Source organism: Monodelphis domestica, chromosome 5 (assembly GCF_027887165.1).
Source record: "Monodelphis domestica isolate mMonDom1 chromosome 5, mMonDom1.pri, whole genome shotgun sequence".
NCBI classification, from domain to species: domain Eukaryota; kingdom Metazoa; phylum Chordata; class Mammalia; order Didelphimorphia; family Didelphidae; genus Monodelphis; species Monodelphis domestica.
This window is the reverse complement of record NC_077231.1, coordinates 36,694,218-36,718,157: the sequence shown is the minus strand read 5'-3', so window position 1 is coordinate 36,718,157 and position 23,940 is coordinate 36,694,218. Positions and strand designations below refer to the sequence as shown.

Genomic DNA, 23,940 nt, shown 5'->3' with positions numbered 1-23,940 from the left:
GTAAAATGGATAATTTTGGTTACATTAAATTAAAAAGATTTTACATAAACACACCAAGGTTGCCAAGATTAGAAGGGAAACAAAAAAACAGGAAAAGATTTTTATTTTACTCCTTTTTTTTTTTTACCAATCACATGTAATATCTATTTTCCATGCAAGTTTTCCTAAGTTATATAATTGACCTTAACTCACTCCCTTCCCTTCCCCTTCCTGGTGCTGGCAGGTGGATTGATCTGGGTTATGCAGGTATTATTATGCAAGACATATCTCCATATTCTTTTTCGTGAATAATCTTATAAAACCAAAAGTCCAGAATATAAATCTAAATAAACAATTAAAAAATGGTATATGCTTTGATCTGTATTTTGACTCCAGCAATTCTTTCACTGGAGGTGGATAAGCATTTTTTGTCCTAAGTCCCTCAGAGTTGTCCTGGATCATTGTATCACTGATAGTAGTTACATCTATTACAGTTGTTCATTCTACAATATTACTATTACTGTATACAGTGTTTTCCTGGTTCTGCTTATTTCACTTGTATCAGTCCATGAAGAAGGTCTTCCTAGCCCTTCCTAAAATCATCCTGCTTATAATTCCTTACAGCACCATAGTATTTCATCACCAATTTGCTTGTCCATTCCCCAATTGATGGACATCCCTTTAGTTTCCAATTCTTTGCCACCATAAAAAGATTGATTGATCTAAACTTTCTGGAGAGCAATGTGGAACTGTGCCCAAAGGTCTACAAAGTTTTACATACCCTTTGATACAGCAATACTTCTACGAGGTCTGTATCTCAAAAACCCTTTATACAAAAATATAGCAGCTTTGCCACCATTTTGTAGTTGGAAATTCAGAGGGAGTCCATCAACTGGGGAACGGCTGAATAAGTTTGTGGTATATAATTATAATGTGGTCCTGTTGTGGCATAATAATAAATGATGAGCAAAATGAGTTCTAAAAAACCTGGAAAGATTTACATGAACTGATGTAAAGTGAAGTAAGCAGAAACAGGAGAACACTGTAGAATGACAACTATTATCAGCTTTGCAAGGATCTACAATTCAAAGCAACTCATGATGCAAAATGCTATCCACAGCCATAGAAGAAACTGATGGGAGTCTGAATGTAAATCAACACATATCATTTTTCACTTTTAATTCCTTCATGAATTTTCTCTTGTATGTGGAATATGTGTCTTTTGCAATGTGACAAATACAGGGTGGGGTGAAGATTATTTTAAGCATCTGTTCCAGTAAGGCAGGTAAAATTAGAGATTTCAGGGCACATCAGACCAAAAAAAAAAATGGAGTAAACTGTTTAAGACATTATATTTAGTATTTCTCAACAACTTAAGAATATTTCTATCATAATCAAATTGTATAAGTTTATTCCTAAGTGTGCAGCTAGAAGTAGCTACTTAGTAGTTTTAGGCATATAATACAAATTTTAAAATGCAGTTTGTTTTAATAGGAGAGTAGCTGGGTTTTTTTTTCTTTTAAGTACTTTATTGATGCTTTCCCCCCTTTTTTAAATCACTGTCAATTCCCATTGACTTCTTTTTCTGCCCCACAGAACCTTTCTTTATAACAAATTAAGTAAAATCAAGCAAAACAAATCCATCGGCTATGTCTAAAAATGTATACCTTATTCTATATGTCAGAGGCATTAGACCTCTGAAATTATGATTTACTACATTGAACAGATTCTGAAGTCTTTAAATGTTTTCTTTTACATTGTTGTTAATCATTATATAATTTGTTATGGTTTTGCTTACTTTGCTCAAAAGCAGTCGACTAATTTTTAAAAATATATTGAAAAGTAATAACACTAGCATTTATGTAGCATTTTTAAGGTATTTTTAAGGTAATACCACTTTACAATGTAATTTTTCATTTAATCTTCTCCAGACCCTGTGAGGTAGGTGCTATTATTGTCCTCATTTTATAGGTAAGGAAATTGAGTCAGTTAGAGGTTAGGTTATAAGCCCAGGGTCACATAGCTAATAAATGCCTGGGGTTGGGTAAGGTCTAGCACTCTGTCCCTATGTACTAGCCTAATAAATTTTTCCTTTTCTCATTCTTACAGATCCATCAGGATTCATTTTTGATTTGCAGTCCAATACTGTACTGGCCCAGGGAGGAACTTTTGAGAACATGAAGGAGAAAGTAAGAGGGGAAACTGTATAATCAACTTAAATCCCTTTATCTGAGCAAACAGAAGGAAAAGTTAAAACATTAAACAAAGTTTCAACTATGTACCAACCAGTTTAATTACATTAGCCCTTGAAAAGGTAGCAGCCATTCTTCTAGAGTTAAAGTCACATTATCTCAGTCTTTCAGGGAACAAGCCAATGCTGGTAATCTGTGGAATATACTTGGTTTAGAAGCCAGGTCCTGAATAATTGTGGGTGTAGGGTGTTATGAAGCATGGATAAAATCTTAATGCTAGACATGGAATGATTGGCGGTCTTAGTTCTTTGCAGCATGACTGTTATGGAATTGACAAAGATAGATGAAAGGATATTTCTGAAGGGGATTCACTTTCATCAGAGATGCTGAAAAGTTCTATTAATAATCTCTTGCTTTAGGGAACCAAAGACACTCAAGGACCTGTCCAGAAATATATTCAGAATCACACAATCCCAGAATTGGAAGGTATCTCAGAGGTTCTTTAGTCCAACCCTTCCCTAAACAAGAATCCCCTTTATAGCTTGTCTGATGAGTGTTTGAATTTTTATTTGAAAACCCCTAGGGAGGAAGGGATTATTATTTCCCCTAGACAGTCCACTAAACTTTATAATTAGTAGGAAATATTTCCTTATATTCATCAAAATTTTACTTATAATTCCTACCCTTTGGGTCAAAAGAAACTTATTCCCTCTTTTATATATAATAGCTTTTTCATTCCTGACAGCTATTCCCCTTGTAGTCTGAAGACCTTTTTGCTGTCATGGTTGTCCTTTCCAGAATGCAGTTTCAAAAACTGAACACGGCATTCCATATGTGGTCTGATGGGGGTATAGTACAGTTGGACTATCACTACCTAGGCCTTGATGCCTCACTGAATGCAGCTAAAATTAAATTCGATTTTTTTCTTGCCATATCACATTGCTGACTCATTGAACTTACAGAGTTCACTAAAACTACATGATCTTTTATCATGAACTGTTATTGAGCCAAGGTCACTTTTTGGACCCAAGAAGAAGTCCAAACATCAGTTATTCATTCATCACCTACTATGTTCCAGAGTTTGTACTAGGTACTAGAGATACAAGAACAACAAAATTCTAATAGCTGATAATATAGCCCTTACTGTGTTCTAGGTATGCCAAGGCCTTTATAAATATTATCTCATTTGATCTTTAGAGCAATCCTGGGAGATAGACACTATTGTTATCCTCATTTTACAGATGAAGAAACTGAGCCAAACAGAGATTAAGTGATTTGCCCAGAGTCACATGGTTAGGAAGTATCTGAGGCTGGATTTGAACTTAGGTCTTCTTGACTCCAGGTCAATTGCTCACTTCACTCCACAGCACCAACAGCTGCCTAAGAAAGGAACAATCCCTGTCTCATGGAAAAAGTTTTCTATCCAGGGGGACTTATTTATGAGTATACTAAATAAATATAAAGGGAATAAATACAAAATAGTTGGAGGGGAGGGCACTAGTGTGGGGATCTGGAAAGACTTCATATAGAAGGTGATACTTGAACCATGTCTTGAAGAAAGAGAGAGAACCAATAAGGCAGATTACATTCTGTTCAGGGAAGCAGCAAGTATATATTCAAGTATATACATCATAAGCCTAAAGCAATTAAATGCAAATATATACAAATTAATTAAATACCAGCTGGTTTGGGAGGTATGGGATGTGTATGTATATGGTGTCAGGAAAGATTTCATGCAAAGATAGTGCTTGAGCTGCATCTTAAAGAAAATGGTGCTAGGAGTTGGAGTGCAGGAGGGAATGCATTCCAGGCGTAAGGGATGGCCAATGCAAATTCATGGAGTCTGGAGATAGAACATTGTGTTGATGAACTGTCAAAGGGCAGTTGGGCCATGTTGCAAGGTGCAGGGGTGAAGTAATTTCAGTTGAAGCTAGAGAGATAGCCTAGGGCAGTCATTTATTCAGTAAGGCTTTATTTAAAAGGCAGGGAGGCTATTGCCATGACTTAGGTGAGGGGTGCCTGACTCATAGTCTTGTCTCAACTCATATTTTAGGACTTTAATAAACATATTGATGTCCCCTTAACCGCCCTCCCCCCCGATCTTCTGATTCCTCAACTCTGAACTCCAGTGATCTACATCTTCACTTTACCATAGAATGCCGCTACTTTAGATCTGATAACTGTTTCACTTCTATGATCAGAAACCCTGAAATTCTCTTTTTTGGTCACATTCTCTTTTTTTTCCTTTCTTCTCTTTGCCTTAATGACATTACATTTGTTTTGTCTTGATGATCTTTTTTTCCTATTTTCTCTTTCTTTTCTTTCTCTTTATATAGAGGGTCATTTCAAGTAAAAACTATCTTCTCCTTTTAAATCCCCTTGAATCCTACCACCATTTGTGCCCTGGTTACCTCTACCATCTAATTTCTTTTTATTATTATACTACTGTCACCCAACTGTTAATAATGTGTATCCACTACAAATTCAGGTTATCTTTTTAAATCATATTTTTATTGATTGTTTTTGTTTTTAAATCACTTTCACTTAACAGATATTCCTTCCCACCCTCCTTCCTTAGGGAGTCATTCTTTGCCACAGATTTTTTTTTTTAAACCCTACATCTTAGAATCAATACTGTGTCTTGGTTCCAAGTCAGAAGAGTGGTACGGTCTAGGCAATGGGAGTTAAGCGACTTGCCCAGGGTCACACAACTAGGTTGTGTCCAAGGCCAGGTTTGAACCTAGGACCTCCTGTCTCTAGGCCTGGCTCTCAATCCACTGAACCATCCAGGTGCCCCCTGCCACAAGTTTTAAAAGAGAGGAAAAAAATAATTTAGGAAAAAACAAGTTAGTCCTATCTTAAGATGCATATAATATTCCAGATTGATAGCCTCCCATCTATGTGAAGTAGCTAAAGAGGTATGTTTTCCATTCTCCAGAACCAAATGCCTTGTTTATTAGAATTACACAGCACTTAGTTTGTTTTTCTTCCTATTTACATTGTTGTAATTATGGGTATTATTTTCCTATATACTTCATTCTGCATCATCTAATATGTTTTTATATATTTCAGTTCTTCATGGTCATAGCTTCTTCTAGTAGTGTTCTATTACATTTAAGTACCACAATTTATTTTAACCTTTATCTAGTAGATAGTTGAAAGACAATGATCTACTATTGATTTCAAGTTCTTTATGCCCAAGTTGCTATAAATATTTTGATGTGTATGACACCTTGCCCTCTATCCTTAAGCTTCTTGGCGTATATGTCAAGCATTGGGATCTCTGGATCAAAGAGTGTAGACATTTGTTACTTTTTATAGCAGCATAATTCCAAATTTTTTTCTGTGTGGTTGAACTTGTTCACAACTCTGCCAAAAATATAATTGTTAATATGTCAGGCTATCTACAGCTCTTCCATTATTGACAGTTTCTTTTCTCATTTGGCCAAATTGTCCTGAATGTAAAGTGAAATTTCAGTTACATTTTGTTTTTTGTTTTTTTTTGGTCAATAGTAACTTGGAACCTTCTTTTGTATGATTTTTGATAGTTTGCAATTCATATTTTGGGAATTATTTGTTCATATCTTTTTGCCATTTATCCATATAATATCAACGGGGACCTACCTAGAGCATTGCAGTCTTATTATAATTGTTCCCAGGTATACTTTTCTGAATAACTGTTCTTTATTTTCCCCTCAGTCTTCTATAGTTCCTTCAGCCCATACTTCTCAGCAGGCGACCTTGCCTACTACACTTTTTACCCATTTTATTTACTTTGTTCTAGCTTCCAAGGAAATGATGGCTCATCTTCTGAAGAAAATCGGTCCTTTTACTTAAGTCCTTTATTCTACCTTCCTCTCTCTTTGAGAATTTGAAATTCCTCCTTTTCTAAACTTCAACCTCTTCCTTTCTCTTTGCTTCTTTCTGGACTTTTATAAACATGCCTAGCTTTCTGCCATCCTTAAAGAACATTCCCCTCAAGCTGTCATCCTGTATCTTTCCAGCTCTAGTTAAGAGTTATTTATGGCTGCTGCCTCCAGCAGGCATTCCTTAAAATTAGGCTTCCAAGGCCATCTCTGAACTGAATCTATTTCCTCCAAAGTGGTACTAGTGACTTCTCTCAAAAAAAAAAAAATCCAACAACAATAACTTATTATTGCATTTTGTTTGCCTAAATTTTTCTCCTGTGCCCCTCTCCCAGAGAACCATCCCACAAAGCAATGATTTTTCATTTTTAATTTTATTTAGTCAATTTAGAACATTATCCCTTGGTTACAAGAATCATATTCTTTCTCTCCCCTCCTCCTATCCCTTCCCATAGTCAATGTGCAATTCCATTGGGTTTTACATGTGTCCTTGATCAGAACCCATTTCTTTGTTGTTGATGTTTGCACTAGGATGATCATTTAGCATTTACATCCCCAACCATATCCCCCTCGACCCATGCAATCAAGGAGTTGTTTTTCTTCTGTGTTTCTACTCACATAGTTTTTCCTCTGAATGTGGATAGTGTTCTTTCTCATAGATCCCTCCAAGTTGTTCATGATCACTGCATTGCCACTAATGGAGAAGTCCATTACATTCGACAGTGTGTCAGTATCTGTGTACAATGTTCTCCTGGTTCTGCTCCTTTCACTCTGCATCACTTCCTGGAGGTCGTTCCAGTCTCCATGGAATTCCTCCACTTTAGTATTCCTTTGAGCACAATAGTATCCCATCACCAACATATACCACAATTTGTTCAGCCATTCCCCAATTGAAGGGCATCCCCTCATTTTCCAGTTTTTTGCCACCACAAAGAACGTGGCTATGAATATTCTTGTACAGGTCTTTTTCCTTATTAGCTCATAAAGCAATGATTTAAAAAAGAACAACATAACCTATCAATACATAAAATAAAAGTCTGAAAATATATGCAGTGTTCCTTACCAATGGTCTTCTCACCTTACAAAGGAAAAGAGGATAAAAAGTACATAGTTTCTCATATCTCTTTTGGGACTGTGTTATTTTGTAGCGTACATTTTTGAGGGGTGCCGCTTTGAAGTTGTTCTTTGCATTGTTGTAGTCATTTTATATATTGTTGTCTTAGATTTGCTCAGTTCATTTTGTAACAATTCATGTAATAAGTTTTTCTATGCTTCTATATATTCATCATTTTCATTGTTTCTCATTACATATTACTCTTACCACATTCAGGTACAACAGTTTGTTTAGCCATTCTCCACATACTATCACTATTAAACTTTTTATTAATGGCCTTTGTTTAAGCTACTTAATTTCCCAGCACATGTTCAGTAAAACCAACCAAATTACCAACCATATTTTGACCTTATATGCAAGGTTCTACACCCATAGTTCCCTATCTTTGCCAAAATGGAAGGAAACAAACCCCAAAATCTGTTGATTACAAAAAAATACTTTTGAAATGCAGAAATTCACAGAATAGAAATGATGAATTGAGAAAAAATCATGAGAAAAATTCAAAACAGAAGGATTTGCAGTCATGCTAACAGACAAAGCAAAAACAAATTATCCAAACCATAAAAAGGGTGAATGGGAAAAGTTCATTATACTGAAAAGAATCATAGACAACAAGCCAATATCATTATTAAATATATGTGCTCCAAATGCCTTGGCATTTAATTTCATAAAGGAAACATTTACTGAAGAAAACATAGTAATACAATAGTGACAGGATATTTCAGTGTCCCTTTCTCACTTTTGGATAAATCTAACAAAGATAAACAAAAGAGAAAAATAACTAAAATTCCTGGAGAAACTAGAACTGAAAGACTTAATGATATCTTTTCTAAATGTGACTGCAAAAAAACAACTTTTATTTCTTAACACCTCATAAAAATTTACCATTTATTAGGGAATAGAAAGTTTTTAAATGCAAAAAAGGCAGAAATAATTACTACATCCCTTACAGACCACACAATAAAAATAGTAGTTTCTTCAGAGACCAAAGAACAAAATGGAGATATACCAATGAATGGAAACTTATCAGTAAAATCCTAAAGGAATGGATCAAAGAATAAATCTTGGAAACAATAACAGTTATGTGAAAGAAAATTATAATGATGAAACAACATAACAAAATTTTCTGGGATGCATCAAATGTCTTTTACTAATAAAATATAAAAAGAGAATTAATGAACCAAATAAACATTTTGAAAAAAATTAGAGCCAACAAACAAACCCAAAATAAATATAGAAACTGGAGGAGAAATAGATACGGTAGAAATTTTTTAAATCTTATAGAAATATTAAATAAAACTAAAATCTTTTTCTTTGAAAAGACTAATGGGGGAGAAAAAAGGGGAGAATCATGAATCATGGAACCGTGGAAAAGTATTTAAATTTAAAAAAAGAAAAAATAAAGAAAAGACCAATGAAATTGATAAACCTTTTAGCTAATCTGATTAAAAGGAAGACGAGAAGAAAGTTGAATCAACAAAATAGCAAATGAGCAAGGGAAAATCACAGCATAACTAGAATAATCAGAACTTATCCGTTATTTGTTTTAAAAAACAAAACTGAAAACATAGAAGAAATAGACAAATACTTTCAAAAATACTCAAACTGACTGAAGACCAGAGATGTTAGATAAGTGAATCTCAGAAAAGGAAAACAACTATATGTAAAAGAACTACCAAAGATGGTCCTGGTGAATTCATAGAAGAATTCTATACTTATATTACACAAAGTATTCTAAAAAAATTGAGAAAGCACCCAAATGTGTTTAAATGTATTTAGAATTAAAAATTCTAAGAGACTAGCTTCTAGGTAAGAATATCAGTTTATTGATTAGAATCTAGCATTAACCAGTTAATTAATTGGTTAGTGATCTCTTTTGGTGATCAAAGACCCCAAAGTTTTCTCTCACATTCATAAATAGACACTTTGAGAGTACATTATATAAGCCCCTCCCTTGGGCTTCCCAAGACCTCTCTAATTGGTAAATAACCAATGGGAAGGTGGTCCATTAAAACAGTTCACCCTCTCCTTGTCCCCTGGGGGATGATAGGCAGTCACATACATATGTTAATAATAATTCCTGGTCTAAACCAGTTCTTACTTACTGAGCAAGATGAGTTTTATTATCTCCCCTTTCTTTTTATTATCTGGGGAGAAAGGGGGAACATTCCTTAGAGTCCCAATGATGGGGGCAAGGCAGATGATTTGTTGGTCCAAACTGACTCCATTTCAAGGAAACAAACTTTATTATAAAAGAATAGTAACCGAGTAGCTGGTATAGTAAGTAAGATAATGTAAGAGGGTAATGCTTTTTATCTTGATTCATTACTAAGGAAGGGGTCATCTGTTTGGTCAGTTGTTGCCTTCTGATTCCAAAAAACTGATATCACTTTGCTCATAGACCCACTTTGGTCTTATTCAGTCTATTTCAGGGTAGAAAGGGGGGAGGAAGCCTCAATATAAATGAGATGCTAATGATAGGTCAAGTTTTACTCTTTTCTGGGCAGACTCTAGGGAAGGCAGTGATTGTAGAAATTGAGCTTTGTTTGAAACTAGTCCTGTGTGACTGGGAAATTGGACCTCTGAAATTACTGTTCAGAAACTCTAACCAATGGATTTTGTCATGTCTAAAGATTGTGAAGAGTTTTCTCATAATTATGAATCTAAGCAACTCATCTGTCTTTCTGAAAGGTAGCCCCATTCTAATCAACTAGTTATTGTTTCCATGTTCTTTTTTTTACTAATAGTTAACAAAACCAATTTCTAAATATTATATGTAGCATTTTAATTATTACATAGTACACTTATTGTCATTATTAAAGTATATTACATATATGTGTAATTTAAAAGTAAATTATTGGTTGGTCTCTGTGCCTGAAGGCTCTCCCTCCCAGTCTATTCTCACCTGTCAAACTGATCTTTCTAAAATAATGATCTGACCACATCTATCCCTCATTCAATAAACTCTAGTGGAACCCTGTCACATCCAGGACCAAAGTAAAACTGTCAGGAAACATTTCCTGGACCCTTTCTACCTTGAAGTCTTTTTACACCTTAAACCTACTTTGTGCTTCAATAATACTAGTTTCTTTGTTGTTCAGACTCCAGAAATTATTACTGTCTGTTTCTCATACCTAGAATGTTCTCCCTTCTCATACCTGTTTCCTGGATTCCCTGACATCTTTCATGACCTATTTAAAATCCTACTTTCTATGAGAAAATTTTCCTAACCCTCTTAATAAAAGTTCTTTTCCCCTAGATGTCCAATTCATTGTGTATATATCCTGTTTGTACATAATTGTTTATATGTTGCCTTCTAGCATTAGACTGAGATATCTAAGAACAGGGACTATCTTTTCTCTTTCTCTGTACCTCTAGAATTATTTTTTGTACTACTTTGTTTTTTTCCTTTTAAACATTATTTTATTTGGTCATTTTCAAACATTGGGAAAAAAAGATCATTTTCTTTTCCTCCCCCCCATGTTCTTTTGATTGTATATAGCATCATGGCAAGGTTTGTGGGACATTTCAGCCCACATCACTAAGAACAAAAGAAGTTGTACAAAGGTCAGAGAACTGATTCGAGCCTCTTAATTCAAAACCCAGATAATAGAAATAATTCATTCTATGTTAAAAATAAATTCTCTCACAATTAAGATTTTTTTAAATGAAACATAATGTAACTGGGGAATGATGAACTATAGGAGTACTATAAACCAATATCAGGGAGCAGCTAGATGGTTCAGTGGATTGAGAACCAAGCCTACAGATGGAAGGTTCTGGGTTCAAATTTGTCCTCAGAGACTTTCTACATGTGTGGTTCTGGGCAAGTTGCTTAACTTTTACTGCCTAGCCCTTACTGTTCTTCTGCCTTGAAACAAAATTTGGTATTGGTTTTAAGATAGAAGTTAAAGTTTTGGGGTTTTTCTTAATTAATGAATATCAATTTAGAAATTTTAAATGAAATCCTATCAAACAGATTTCTAAGAAATCATTCATTAGTATATTGGTCCCACCTATACCAAAATATTTATACCAGTATTTTTTATAGTAGCAAAGAATTGGAAAAGACTCCTTTGGGGCATATACCTTACCAGTGTGATCTCTGGATTAGAGTTATGGATAATTTTAGTCACTTTTTGAAAGCATTTTTCCAAATTACTTTCCAGAATGATTGGACCAATTCACAGCTCTATCAGTCATGACTTTCTTTTTGCAGCTTCTCCAATGCTGTTAGTAATCTCTTCCTCATACCAATTTTTGACATTGTTGACCACACTTTTCCTAAGTACTATCTTTTCTCCTGGTATCTGTTGTTTCTTTTTTTCTCCCTCCCTTATATTTTACCAATCCTTTTCAGTTTCCTTTGATGGTTCATTAGTCATCTCTTGCTCCCTAAATATGAATATCCCTCAAGGATATACCCTGGAACTTCTTTTCTTCTCCGTAGCCCCTCTCCTTGGTAATTTCATACTCTGCCATGAGTTCATTTATCATTTCCATGCATTTATTGTTGTTTCCACTATGTCTGACTCTTTGTGACCCCAGGCTAGATGCACCGCCTGACTGCCCCAAGATATTTATTAGTCGACTATATTTTTCTTGGGCAGCTAGTGGCTGGGAGTTAGGAAGATTCATCTTCTTGGATTCATAATTGGTCTCAGACACTTACTAAATGTGTGACCCTGGGCAAGTTGATTAACCCTGTTTGCCTTGGTTTCCTAATCTGTAAAACTAACTGGAGAAGAAAATAGCAAAACACATTGGAAGTTTTGGAAAGAAAACCCCAAATGGAGTCATGAAGAGTCAGACACAACTGAAAAATGACTGAACAACAATATTCTCCTTGGGGGAGAGATGTACTCTAAATTTTGTGCTTAAATTGAACAAATATTTTAAGTGCCTACTATGTGCCAGACACTGCTGAACACTAAGGATACAAATTTTTAAAAAAGGAAGCTAGCCCTTGACTTCAAGGATCTTAAAACTAATGGGCTCAGTGGCTCAATGGACAGAGCACACCAGACCTGGATATGGCAGCCCCTAGGTTCAAATCTGGTTCAGATATTTCCCAGATATGTGACCCCGGGCAAATCACAGAATCCCAACTGTCTAGCCCTTACTGCTCTTCTGCCTTGGAACTGATACTTTGTATCAGGCTTTAAAAAAATGTCATGGGGAAAGCAACACACAAAAGGAAGCTAAAAAAGAGATGAATATGATGTTCAAAGTTAAAACCAAGTTGAGCTGTAGATGGAAAATAGAGAGTGTGTATGTATAGGCTCATCTCTTTTCCTTTACTCCAGTCTTGAATTGTCAGCTGCCCATTAGGTATTGCCATTTGGATGTCTCATCAGTATCTCAAACTCAGTCATAGCCAAAGCAAAATTCAATATCTGCTCCATACCCCAAAACATGCTCTTCCCCACATTTCACTTTTCAACTTCAAATTGATGACAATGTAAAGATCCTTGCCAAGTCCACCAACCAAAAATTCAAAGGGGAACCAGATGAAACAATGAACAGAAATAGTTGAAGGAGAGCACTATTAAAAGGAGAGTAAAGTTGGGAGGGAATAATTATCACCAAAAACAAACAAACCCAAACAACAAATTTCAAATTCAAAGAGTGGGAAGTATGGATGTTTGGGAGAGGGGGGAGTGATTTTGAAACCAGTGCCTGGAGTATAGGTTAAGGTGCCTGGCAACATGGAAGATACTTCATAAAAGCTTATTTATTGATAGGTGCTGATTACATTCTTTTTCTTTCACTACTTTCTTCTTTATAAAGAAAGAAAAATTGTAAGAGGATGTTGTGGAAGGAGAAACATAATTAACAATCATATCCGCGAAGGACATAAAGATAGAGCTAAATATTTAGGGAAATATTAAATTGTTCATGATTAAGTAAAGCCAACAAAATAAAAATGACAATAATACCAAATTCTTCAATGCCAGACCAAATTACCAAAGTATTGTTTTATAGAACTAAGTAAAATAGGAATGAAATTCATCTGGAGGAACAAAACATAAAAAACCTTAAGGGTCATATTGAGAGAAAAATCAGTAATTCTCAAAATGATTTGGTATTCATTAAGAAATAAGTAGTCAGGGGAAAACTAGGTGGCTCAGTGGATTGAGAGCCAGGCTCTGAGATGAGAGGTCTTGGGTTCAAATATGGCCTCTGATACTTCTTAGCTGTGTGACCCTGGGCAAGTCACTTAATTCCCATTGCCTAGTCCAGTGATGGTGAACCTATGGCAAGGTGCCAAAGATGGCACACAAAGCGCTCTCTGTGGGCACTTGGCTGCCCACCCCCAAATTCAATACTAAAAAGGCAGAGGGACTCAGATGGATGGAGCTATTCCCCTCACCCCCTCTCCACCACATCTGATGGCATTTTTTCACATCACTCACCCCTTCACCCAGTAGCCTAGTGGCAGCACACAGGGGTTAAGATAGGCGGCTCATAGGTGGCAGAGCTGGAGGGAAGCAAAGCACTCGGGCCTCTCCTCTCCCCCTCTCCACACACTCTTCTCATTACCTACCCCTCTGCCCAGCAGCCCAATGGAAGCTCTTCCTCTCTCCCCTGTGTGGAATGAGGGGGAGGGGGACAGGGTTCTCATGGCTGCATGGAGGGGAAGCACAGCATGCAGTTGCTAGGGGGAGCTGGCACTGAGAGTGGGGGGGCAGGACCCAGCACTCCATCTCCAAAAGGTTCACCATCACTGGCCTAGTCCTTCTGATTTTCTGCCTTTCTGCCTTCTTCCAATACACAGTATTGATTCTAAGACAGAAAGTAAGGGTTGGGGGGAGAGATAGAGAGAGAATATACAGTGACCATCCATGATTCCAGACAACTCAAGATAAATAATGATAATAACAATAATAGTTATATGAGAGCTAGCCTTTATATAACCCTTTAGGGTTCACAAAGCATTTTACATAGGTCAATTGATTTGATCCTCACAACAACCCCTGTAGGTGCTATTATTGTTTCCATTTTACAGAATGAGGTTACTAATAAAATGCTACCTACTTCTTAATCAGAGAGGTGATGGGATTGATGGTTTTTTTTTTAGTCTGGCCAATTTGTTTGGTTTGAAAGTTCTCCAAGTTATTAATATTTAGAAAAATGGCAAAAGATGACAAACAAGGAATATGACATACTGTAGGTTCATTAATACCCTGTTGATGTAACTGTGAACTGGTCCAGCCATTTTGGAAAGTAATTCAAAACTATGCTCCCAAAGTTACTAAACTGTATGTTCCCTTTGATATAGTAATACTACTACTAGATCTGTACTCTCAAAGAAATATAAAGAGAAAAGGGACCATGTATACAAAGATCATTCTAGCAACCCATTGTGTGATGGCAAAGAACAAAGCTGAACAATTTCTGGCATATGGATTCAGTTGTGCTATAAAAAGGGATGAAGGGGACTTCTGGGTCATGTGATCACAAAATGTTAGACTGGACATTTTCTCTGATCCATTCCAAATTTTAGAATAAAGCTGTCTCTATGAAATCATGGATATCTACAATCCAAAAGAAGATGAAAATTTAAAAAAACCATATACTAACTAATGTACTGAGTTTTTTGGCACTCTATCTCTCAAGCCATTGGTACCAAGGCTGCACTAGCTAACCCAAGGATTTAATATATGACTATTTTTAATATAATATCTATCTAAAACAAAAAGCAAGCAAGGATGCCAACTCTCCCCATTAGTATTTGATACAGTTCTGGAAATGCTAGTAATAGTAATTAAGACAAAAATTAAAGGCATAAAGTTAAGTAAAGAGGAGATAAATTATTCTTTTGAAAAATCCTGAGGAATTAACAAAGATACTCATTGAGAAAGTTGCAGGCTACCAGATAACTTTCTACAAATAAATACAAAATACATAAAATATCTGGGCATTGACCTACCAAAGCACACAAAAGACTTGTATAGATTCAATTATAAGTGCTCCTTAATGAAATAAGGAACAACTTAAATAACTAGAGGAATATTCAGTGCTCTTGGCTAAGTCATGCCAATATAACAAAAATGATAATACTTCCAGTGTTAATTTTTACTTTTTATGATTTACCAATCAAATTACCAAGTAATTTATAGAATTTGATAAAATGAAGATTTCATATAACAAAGGAAATGATAAAGGAAATAGAAACAAAAGAGAAATTGCACTTTGAGACCTGAAACTCTATTATAAATAAAGTCATCAAATCCAGGCCTGTCAAACTCAAAGAGAAATAGGTCTTTGTTGAGCTTGTTGACTTAGAAAATCATACATCAAAATTATCCTTACATTGTATATTTTGTAAAACATTACCTAAATACGTTTTTAAAAAATAACTCTTACCTTCTGTTTTAGAATCAACACTAAGTTTCAATTCCAAGGTAGAAGAGTGGTAAGGGCTAGGCCAGTGGGGTCACTTGCCAGGGTCACATAGCTAGGAAGCGTCCAAGTTCAGATTTGAATCCAGGACCTCCTGACTTCAGACCTGGCTCTCCACTGAGCCACATAGCTGCTTTACCTTCTTACATTTTAATCTGCCTTGGACTTCATTAAGTTTTGCTGACCATTTTGACATCTCTGATCAAAAGCATCTCATGTTGGATAGAGAATAGATCAGTCAATGGAACTGACTAGTCACTTAATCCTATTTGCCTCAGTTTCTCATTTGTAAAATGAGCTGAAGAAGGAAAATGCAAACCATGCCAGTATTATTATCTAGAAGACCCCTTCCCCCAATGCATTCATTCCTATTAACTATTCTTCAATTCTCTTAACTTTTTAAACTTCTTTTGAGATTATCCAAACCTATTAGAATCATAGAATCAGAAAAGATATGTATCTTTTGTTTTGTTTTTTGCAGTTTTCTTTTTTCTTAAAAATAATTTTCATATGCTTCTATGTATATAAGCATGTACATATTTTCCTCTGTCTTAATTACTTTTCCTCTAAGACCCTCAATTATGATAAAGTTCTATAGAGTTACATGTCTCATCTCCTCCTTAAGGAACATAAACAATTTAACCTTGTTAAATTTATGATTTCTCACCCAGGTTTACCTTTTAGTGGGATGTCTAGCCCAAGGTTCTGTCCTTTTAAATCTTCCTGTTGCTTTCACAGCTCAGCTTAGTAGCCTATAATTTTTAGTGCTCTCAGATTGGTATGATCTAGGGAGATATGTTTACTTTCCTTCTGGTTTGAGCTCTGCAAGTTCCTGACTTAGCTTTGGCTCTATGCTAATTGAATTTAGATTACTGATGGACTCAGTCACTGATAGCGTGCTGGGAGATCTGCAAGTTTGGAGCCTCTGAACTACTGTCTCCCTTTTGGTCTGGGCCTTCTGCCCTGATTATTCCACAGCAGGATTAGACACTGGGCTAAAGACCAGAACTGAATCCCTGCTGCTCTGCTCCTAGGCTTAGAAACTTGGGCAATGAGTGAAAAATCTGAGAGACAGCTCCTATTCCTATACTCAGTGCTAGTTCAAGGATCCTTGGGTTTATCCTTCTGCCCAAGTGGTTTCTGCCTTTCTCAACTCTCTTTTTGTCCCTGGGCTCTAGCATGCTCCTGTCAGCTGCTGCCATGCAGTACTCCTTGGCAGCTCCTACCCAAATTTCTACAAACCTGTCTTTCTAAGCTTTCCTGGGCTGAAAAAATAGCCCACTGTGACTTTTACCTGGCCTTCTCCATCAGAATTCAGGTTGGTATGTTTCCTAAATTGTTGTGGAGAAGGTATACTAGGCAAACTAGACAAACATTTCTCACTTTTCTATCTTGATTCCTCCCTCTCCCCCCCAATCCCCATTCCTTAATGGTTATTACTAATATTTCTCAACTTCAACTTCTGAAAATTAGAAAAGTTATTGATACTGAACATTACTTGATTAAACTTGAGTTCCCTTCCTTTCAGAAAAGATATGTATCTTTTGTTTTTTGCAGTTTTCTTTTTTCTTAAAAATAATTTTCATATGCTTCTATGTGTATGAGCATGTACATATTTTCCTAACGAAATAATATGCACTTTAATGCTAAAGGATTATAAATATTAAGTAAGAAATGTCACTTTTTTTCCAGAACCCTAAGTAATTTGCTGTTACTCTTAGCAATTCAGCTTAAGAGGCTAATTAGCAAAATGACCACTTCCTAATGTTTTCATAGATCAATGCAGTACGTGCAATAGTCCCCAATCGGAGTAACAATGAAATCATCCTAGTCTTGCAGCATTTTGATAACTGTGTGGACAAAACAGTACAAGCATTCATGGAAGGTAAGCCTACTTCATGGTTTTTAAGTGTAATGAGGAGTTTCAGTCAGTCAATAAATATTTATTAAATTCTAGAGATACAAATATGAAAAAAAGAAAGACAAGTCCCTACCTTCAAAGAGCTTACATTTTCTAAGGGGAGAAGGTGACACAGAAAAGGAAGCTGAAAAGCAGGAGGTGTGGGGCAGGGCTGGGGAAGAAAGTACATAGAACCCCAGTCCATACCGTTGGGAAAGGAAAAGCTGACTGCTCTGGAAACCATCTTTAAATGGAAGCTTTAGAAGTCCTTTGCCATGCCTCCGGTCAGAAGGGCAAAAGGTACTGAGGGTACTGATATGAAATGAGTACAAAAGCTGATACAATCACTCCATATGAGGAGTTTCCTTGAGGGGTTTTCCTGTGGACCTGGAGTCCAATCTAAGGAACAGGCTTTTTTTTTTTTAAACATTCATTCAGATAGCTATATTTCATAGCTCATTTAGCAGAGCCTACTCTTAACTGTAGCATCTTTCTTCATATAAACTATCATATCATTTTATTTCCCCAGGAAGACTTATTTCTTTCTCTCAAAATATATCTTATTGCCATTTAAGAAAAAAAACACAGTGCCCATTTCCCAAGTATACAATCAATTTATGGGAACTACTCAGATTTGGCCTTGATCTCCTTCTTTGATCCTCAGTTTCTTCAATTGAAAAAAGAGTGAAATTAAATACTTCTCCATGCCCTCAAAGGAAATGCTAAAAGAAGCTAGCTAGCAAGACTTTTCTATCAGATCACATAACCATGTGGTTTTTTTTTTTCTGAAATTGTAGGAATGGGTTAGAAAAGTTAGGTCACTGGCAATTTTTCCTTTCCCATCTTCATTTATTTTCCAACTGAAATGAGTATTTAATTCATGTGACTTGGGATATGAAACTCCACAATAATGTGATGGAAGCTAACTGGAAGCATATGAAATAGCATGGACTGTGGATAAAACAAATAATCTTCACGTTTTGTTTAAGGTACAAAGTGAAAATATCTCCTAAATAGCTATAGCAGTAAGACTTGACTATATTAGGCTTTTTTTTTTTTCTTAGAAGAGTTTTCTGAAAAAAATTTAAAGGAGAATCATTTGAAAGAACTCTGCATATTTAACCCAGAAAGGGGAGACTTAACAGGACATGATAGTGCTCTTTAAGTATTTGAAAGGCTCTCATGTGGGAGAGGGATTAGATTTGTTTTATTTAGTCTCATGGGGCAGAACCAGAATCAGTAGGTAGGTGGAAGTTGAAAAGAATCTTGGTGTCAGGAAAAACTCATCACTTTTAGAGCTGCCCCAAAGGGGAATGGTGGGTTCTTCTCCTTGGAGAGTTTCAATCAGAGGCTAAATGACCCCTTGTCAGGTATGTTATACTGGAGATTCCTTTCATGTAAGAGTTGGAGTAGCTGTTTATTGAGGTTCCTTTTAGCTCTCAAATTCTGTGATTCTGTCAATCAGCAGGCTTCCCAAAGGCAATCATGTTGAAACTTAATCTTTCCCATTATAAGCTTTTGGAAATTCTCCAAATACTGCAAGGCATAACTATATTAGTTCCTAATTAATTGTAGGAGAAAAAAATGTTGTTTTCCTCTTGCAGGAAATGCCAGTGAAGTACTAAAAGAATGGACAATAACAGGCAAGAAAAAGGTAACTTGAATGAAATTTAGTATTGTGTTTTTGATCTTTATACTGCCAAAAAAATGACATGCCAATAAAAACTTACTGAAAAGATGGATCTGTGATCATTTTCATGAATAGTTTTAAATAATGTCCACTTTCTTCCACCAATGAGATGCAGCTATATCTAAAATGAGGTAGCAGATCCATGTGAATGCTATATAAAGGTTTAAAACAGGAAACAGATAGCTTTACTGTTTTGTATTTGCTATGGGGATATAGATTTTAGACAGAAAGTGAAATTGTAGAGCATGTCAGGGAAAGCAAAGCTGATCTCTCCAATGGTTTTCAGATCATTTGTGTCCTGGGTCAGTTAGAAGGTTTTTTTTTTTCTTTAGTAGCTGCTTCTACTACTCACCCATCATGTTGTGGATCCTGAAATTAGAGAACTAGAACTCAAAACTCTCTGAATGGTTTATATAGTGGTACCCAGAGAAGGCTTTCAGCATTATACCTCAGGGGATAATCAGTATATGGATCAAACAGGGCACCTTACAACCAAAAAACAAAGGTCCTTTTGGAAACTGGTCAGAATAGGTGAAAGGGTCATAAGCCATTATATTAATATCAATTCTAAAATATTGATATTAGTGGATCGTTTTGTAACTAGTTTATTATACCTTTAATTAAGCATTAATTTTAATTAGCTAGATAATTAACATCTTTGTGGCCTTCCATATCATTTTGAATTTATGGATCTGTTTTTGCATGTTAGTAGGCAGGATAGTCTGGTGGTTATGTATTAATATCAGCAGGTCTGTCTATATGGAGGAAATAGATCCATCTTGAACTTACTGAATGAATCAGTCAATCAATAAGTATTTATAATACACCTACATGTTAGGTGCTGAGGATAGCAACACAAAGAATGGCATATCCCTACTTGAAACGAGCTTACATTCTAATGATTATTCTAATAATCAGCACCTTAAAGAAGGAAACCAAACTACTTCTTTTTGTGCCCCTTTCTCTTCCCTCTCTGTGTTCTCTTTCTCAATTTATGACCATATCAGCTTCCTTGGATTTAGTTCTTATCTGTATGCCAATAACTGCCCCATTTGTCTGTCCTGACTTAGTCTGTCTCCAGACCTACATCATTGACTACTGGCTATTTCAAACTAAATGTCCCAGAGACATCTTAAAAGTCAATATGTTCAAAACAATTCATTCTCTTTCCCCAAAATCCACCCTTATTCCCAACTTTCCTGGACTCTTTTTATTGCTATCTTATTCAGATCCCCATTGTTTCCAATTCATTATACATATAACTGCCAAAGTGCTTTCCCCTTTTAATGTGTACATCTGACTGTGTTACTGGCAAACACCAGTGTCCCCCCTTTGCCTCTACAAACAAATATAAACTCATCTATCTGGCTGATTAAGGCCCTTTACAAACTGGCCCCAGACTACCTCTTCAGCCCAATTATATACACAAACTCTTTATTTCCTTTCTTGCATTCTACAGTTCAAACTGGTCTTTCTGTTCCTCACACATTATATATATTCCATTTTCCATTTCCATACCTTTGTACTGACTCTTCCACATTCCTGGAATGATCTCCCTCTTTACTACTACCTTTTAGAATTTTTTTTTAACTTCAAAATTATACTCCAGGCACCTACTACATGAAACCTCCCCAATCCCTTCCTAGATATTTGTGCCCCTACCCTGACAATGTACTTTCTAGTTATTTAGTATTTGTGCTATCTCTACTTAAATACATACATGTTATCTCCCCATTAGAATGTAAGCTCCTTAAGGGTACAGGGTTTTAATTTTTTTTTGTATTTTCAATCCCCACCTTAGTACCTGGCACTTAATAAATGCTTTATGATTGATTCAGTTTTATAAGTTGCTAAAGATTTTAGTAATTAAACTTTCTTTTTGCATTGTGGGGTGCCTTTTTCTCTTCCCACTCCTATCCTCCATCTTTAACAACCCTTAGAACAAAAAGAAGAAAAGCAAACCAAAACCTGCAGCAGAAGCAAGTAACAATCTTCCAGACACAAATAAGCTGGCATCCACTCAAGAGGAGCAGTCTGCAGCTTCTTTGGATAAAGGTGGGATTAATGGTTACCATGTCAATGGTGCAGCCAATGATACCGAGTCTGTGGACTCTCTCAGTGAAGGCTTGGAGATACTTTCAATAGATGCCAGAGAACTAGAAGATTCTGAATCTGCTATACCAGACATGTCTGATAGAACAGGTGAGCTATTTCAAGTGTTTGTTTTGTTTTTAAATAGAACTTGATTGAAAGACAGGGGCTGGTGTCTGAGGTAGTAGTTAAATAAATTTAATCTAGTTGGTTATCTTTTTGTAACTTCTTAAGTAAGAAGGCCTTATGGGGTATCTTGTAATAATGCAGGTTTCAAAGAAAATTCAAAACTCATCCTCAGAACTTATCTTTGTCTAATTTAAATGAGATAATATCCACAAAGTGCTTTGCACAGTACCTGGTACATAGCAGGTGCTTAATAAATGCTGGTTCCCTTCTTTTCTTCTCTTGCAGAAATCTTCTGGTTTCATAGCACATGATGTTAACTTATTAGTACCTAGATGCTGCTGCTAAGTGGTGGGAAGGAAGGCAGAGAGGAGGCAGTACATATAGGCTATTGTATAAAATAGAATTAAAATAAAATAACTTTGAAATGTGATTAAATTGATAATGCTGGGAAAGGGGGTAGGGGAAAAGAATCATATATAGGTATATATGTGTACCTATATGCTTTTTCATCTGTTTAATGCACAGTTCAGAATATAGAAACGAGCATAATAACCCTGAAACAATATCATATAACAGAAAGAGTCAGAACATGGAGTCAGAAGAGTTAAATTTGAAAACAGATTCTCATACTACCTATGTGACCACAGTCAAGTCATTTAAGCTTACTAAACTCAGTTTTCTGTGAAATAGATTATAATTCTGTTACCTCTACTTCACCCAGTTGTTTTGAGGTAGGCATGTTGTTAGAGCATCTCATGAATGTGAATCATTACTAATTTTCTTTTTCATCTAAACCACATTCTTGGTTTTTGCAAATCCCATGTGTTTTCTCTACTAGGATTCAGAACTAGGGTTCTTTCTTTTTGAATGATTTAGTTAAAAATTTTTTAATTAGTATTTTACTTTTTATATTGCCCTCATTTCCAAATAGATTCCCTTCCTCTTCCTCTACCCACAGAACCATCCCTTATAACAACAACAAATTTTAAATAGTTTAGCAAAACTATGTCATTAAATTTGTTGGTGCATGTTGTGGTTCCCCAACACTCCAAAGAAGAAAATAGTGTGAATTTTCTAAACTGTTCTCCAGGGCTAAGCTAAAACACTGTTGAGCTTCTATTTTTGTTCTTTCCTGTTATATCGTTGTAGCCATTGTATGTGTTGTTGTCTTGATTCTGCTTTCTATGTTTTCTTAAGCTTTTCTGAATTCTTCATGGAATAGTTTAATTTTTATCACTTTTATTAACCCATTTTCTCTTTCCCATCTATCAGTGGTTAGCAAATGTAATAAAAATAACAGAATTCTGTTTTCTATGAACATGTCTAAATTTGTTCTTTGTTGCTCTTTTATTGATTAACATGTTAGAAAAAGTTGAAGAAAACAGTGCTTTAAGTTAAACCCTTACTAAGCCATATGATCATAAAAAATTCTTATTTTCCTTGGGTTTCCTTTTCTTGTTAAAAACCAAATTTGGACTCTTTCAACTAGCAGATATGGTTCCTGTTTTTCTGGTTCAGTACAAACTTCTCCTTTCAAGATACCTTATAGAAGCTGGGAGGAGCTGGCAACATATTGGCTCACTCATTTCCTTACCACTCCCCTCCCCAGACAAGAGAATAAATGAAGTAGTTAGAAATTGGGCACCACATTCACCTGCTTTTTTTTTCCTTTAAGGGATCACTTATCATGGTAAATGGGGAAAGGAAGGACAGGAGCAACTCATAAGTATCTCTACCTAAGCCTACATTTGATTAGACCTCTTTATTTACAGCCATTTGAGACATTATTTTCCCCTTAACATTTTGACCTTTCCTGTTTTTCCTTAGAACAATTAAGCTAAATTTTCCCCAAACTTGATAATGTAACTTTCTCCCTTTTCTTTGGCAGTGTCAATGCTGGAGAATGGTGTTTCTGATTTTGAGTCCAAGTCTCTGATCATGAATGCCACTCAAACTTCTCAACAATCTCTGAAACATGAGTCCAGGAATCCTACCAAATCTCTGTCTAGACCCATCCCTGGCTCTCAGTTTTCAAGCCTGGGCTCTCTCTCTACAATAGAAGACGTTCCACTCTCCTCTACTAACAAAAAACTAGGTAAAGTAGAGCTTTTCTTTGAGAAAGAGATAAAAACAATGCCCTTGAGCAAGAGATGGAAAATTACCTTTATGGTTTTACTGATAGGATAGAAAAGCAGTTGGTAGTACAAACTTGACTCTCTTTTCTGTTCTTTAGTCAGTTACTACTAAGTCTCATTTCTCTGCTTCCTTGTGCACAGTTGGAGTCTGACAGCAGTTCAGATACGGTGTTTCACACTGTAGTCTTGTTGAAATGACAGTGAACCTTTTTCTGAAAAGCAGTCAGGCTCCACTGCTAGGATATCTTATATGCTAACATTAAGCAGCTCCTTTGATTTGCCTAACTACAAGACTTTTCAGCTCTTATGCTGTTTCCTTTGCATTTTTTCTTTTGGTTAACCATTAAAAGCCATAATTTATGTGATACCCAGTTTAAAAAGAAGCCTTTACAATTTTCTTCAAAATCTAGTTTTATCTACTTTTTAAAAAAAAAATTT

At 35.7% G+C, this 23,940-nt stretch overlaps 1 protein-coding gene across 7 annotated transcripts in view; it reads left to right on the top strand.

The window, feature by feature from the left end:
- Positions 1 to 23,940, top strand: part of SPATS2 (spermatogenesis associated serine rich 2) — a 173,469-nt gene that overhangs the window by 116,925 nt on the left and 32,604 nt on the right. For 5 of the 7 annotated variants that reach the window (XM_056798316.1, XM_056798313.1, XM_056798314.1 and 2 more), the window contains 5 exons: positions 2,089 to 2,168; positions 17,334 to 17,442; positions 19,062 to 19,111; positions 21,088 to 21,349; positions 23,256 to 23,462. In XM_056798316.1, coding sequence (XP_056654294.1) covers positions 2,089 to 2,168; positions 17,334 to 17,442; positions 19,062 to 19,111; positions 21,088 to 21,349; positions 23,256 to 23,462 — 708 coding nt within the window. The remainder of the gene's footprint in view (positions 1 to 2,088; positions 2,169 to 17,333; positions 17,443 to 19,061; positions 19,112 to 21,087; positions 21,350 to 23,255; positions 23,463 to 23,940) is intronic. The other 2 variants (XM_056798319.1, XM_056798320.1) reach the window with 2 other exon arrangements.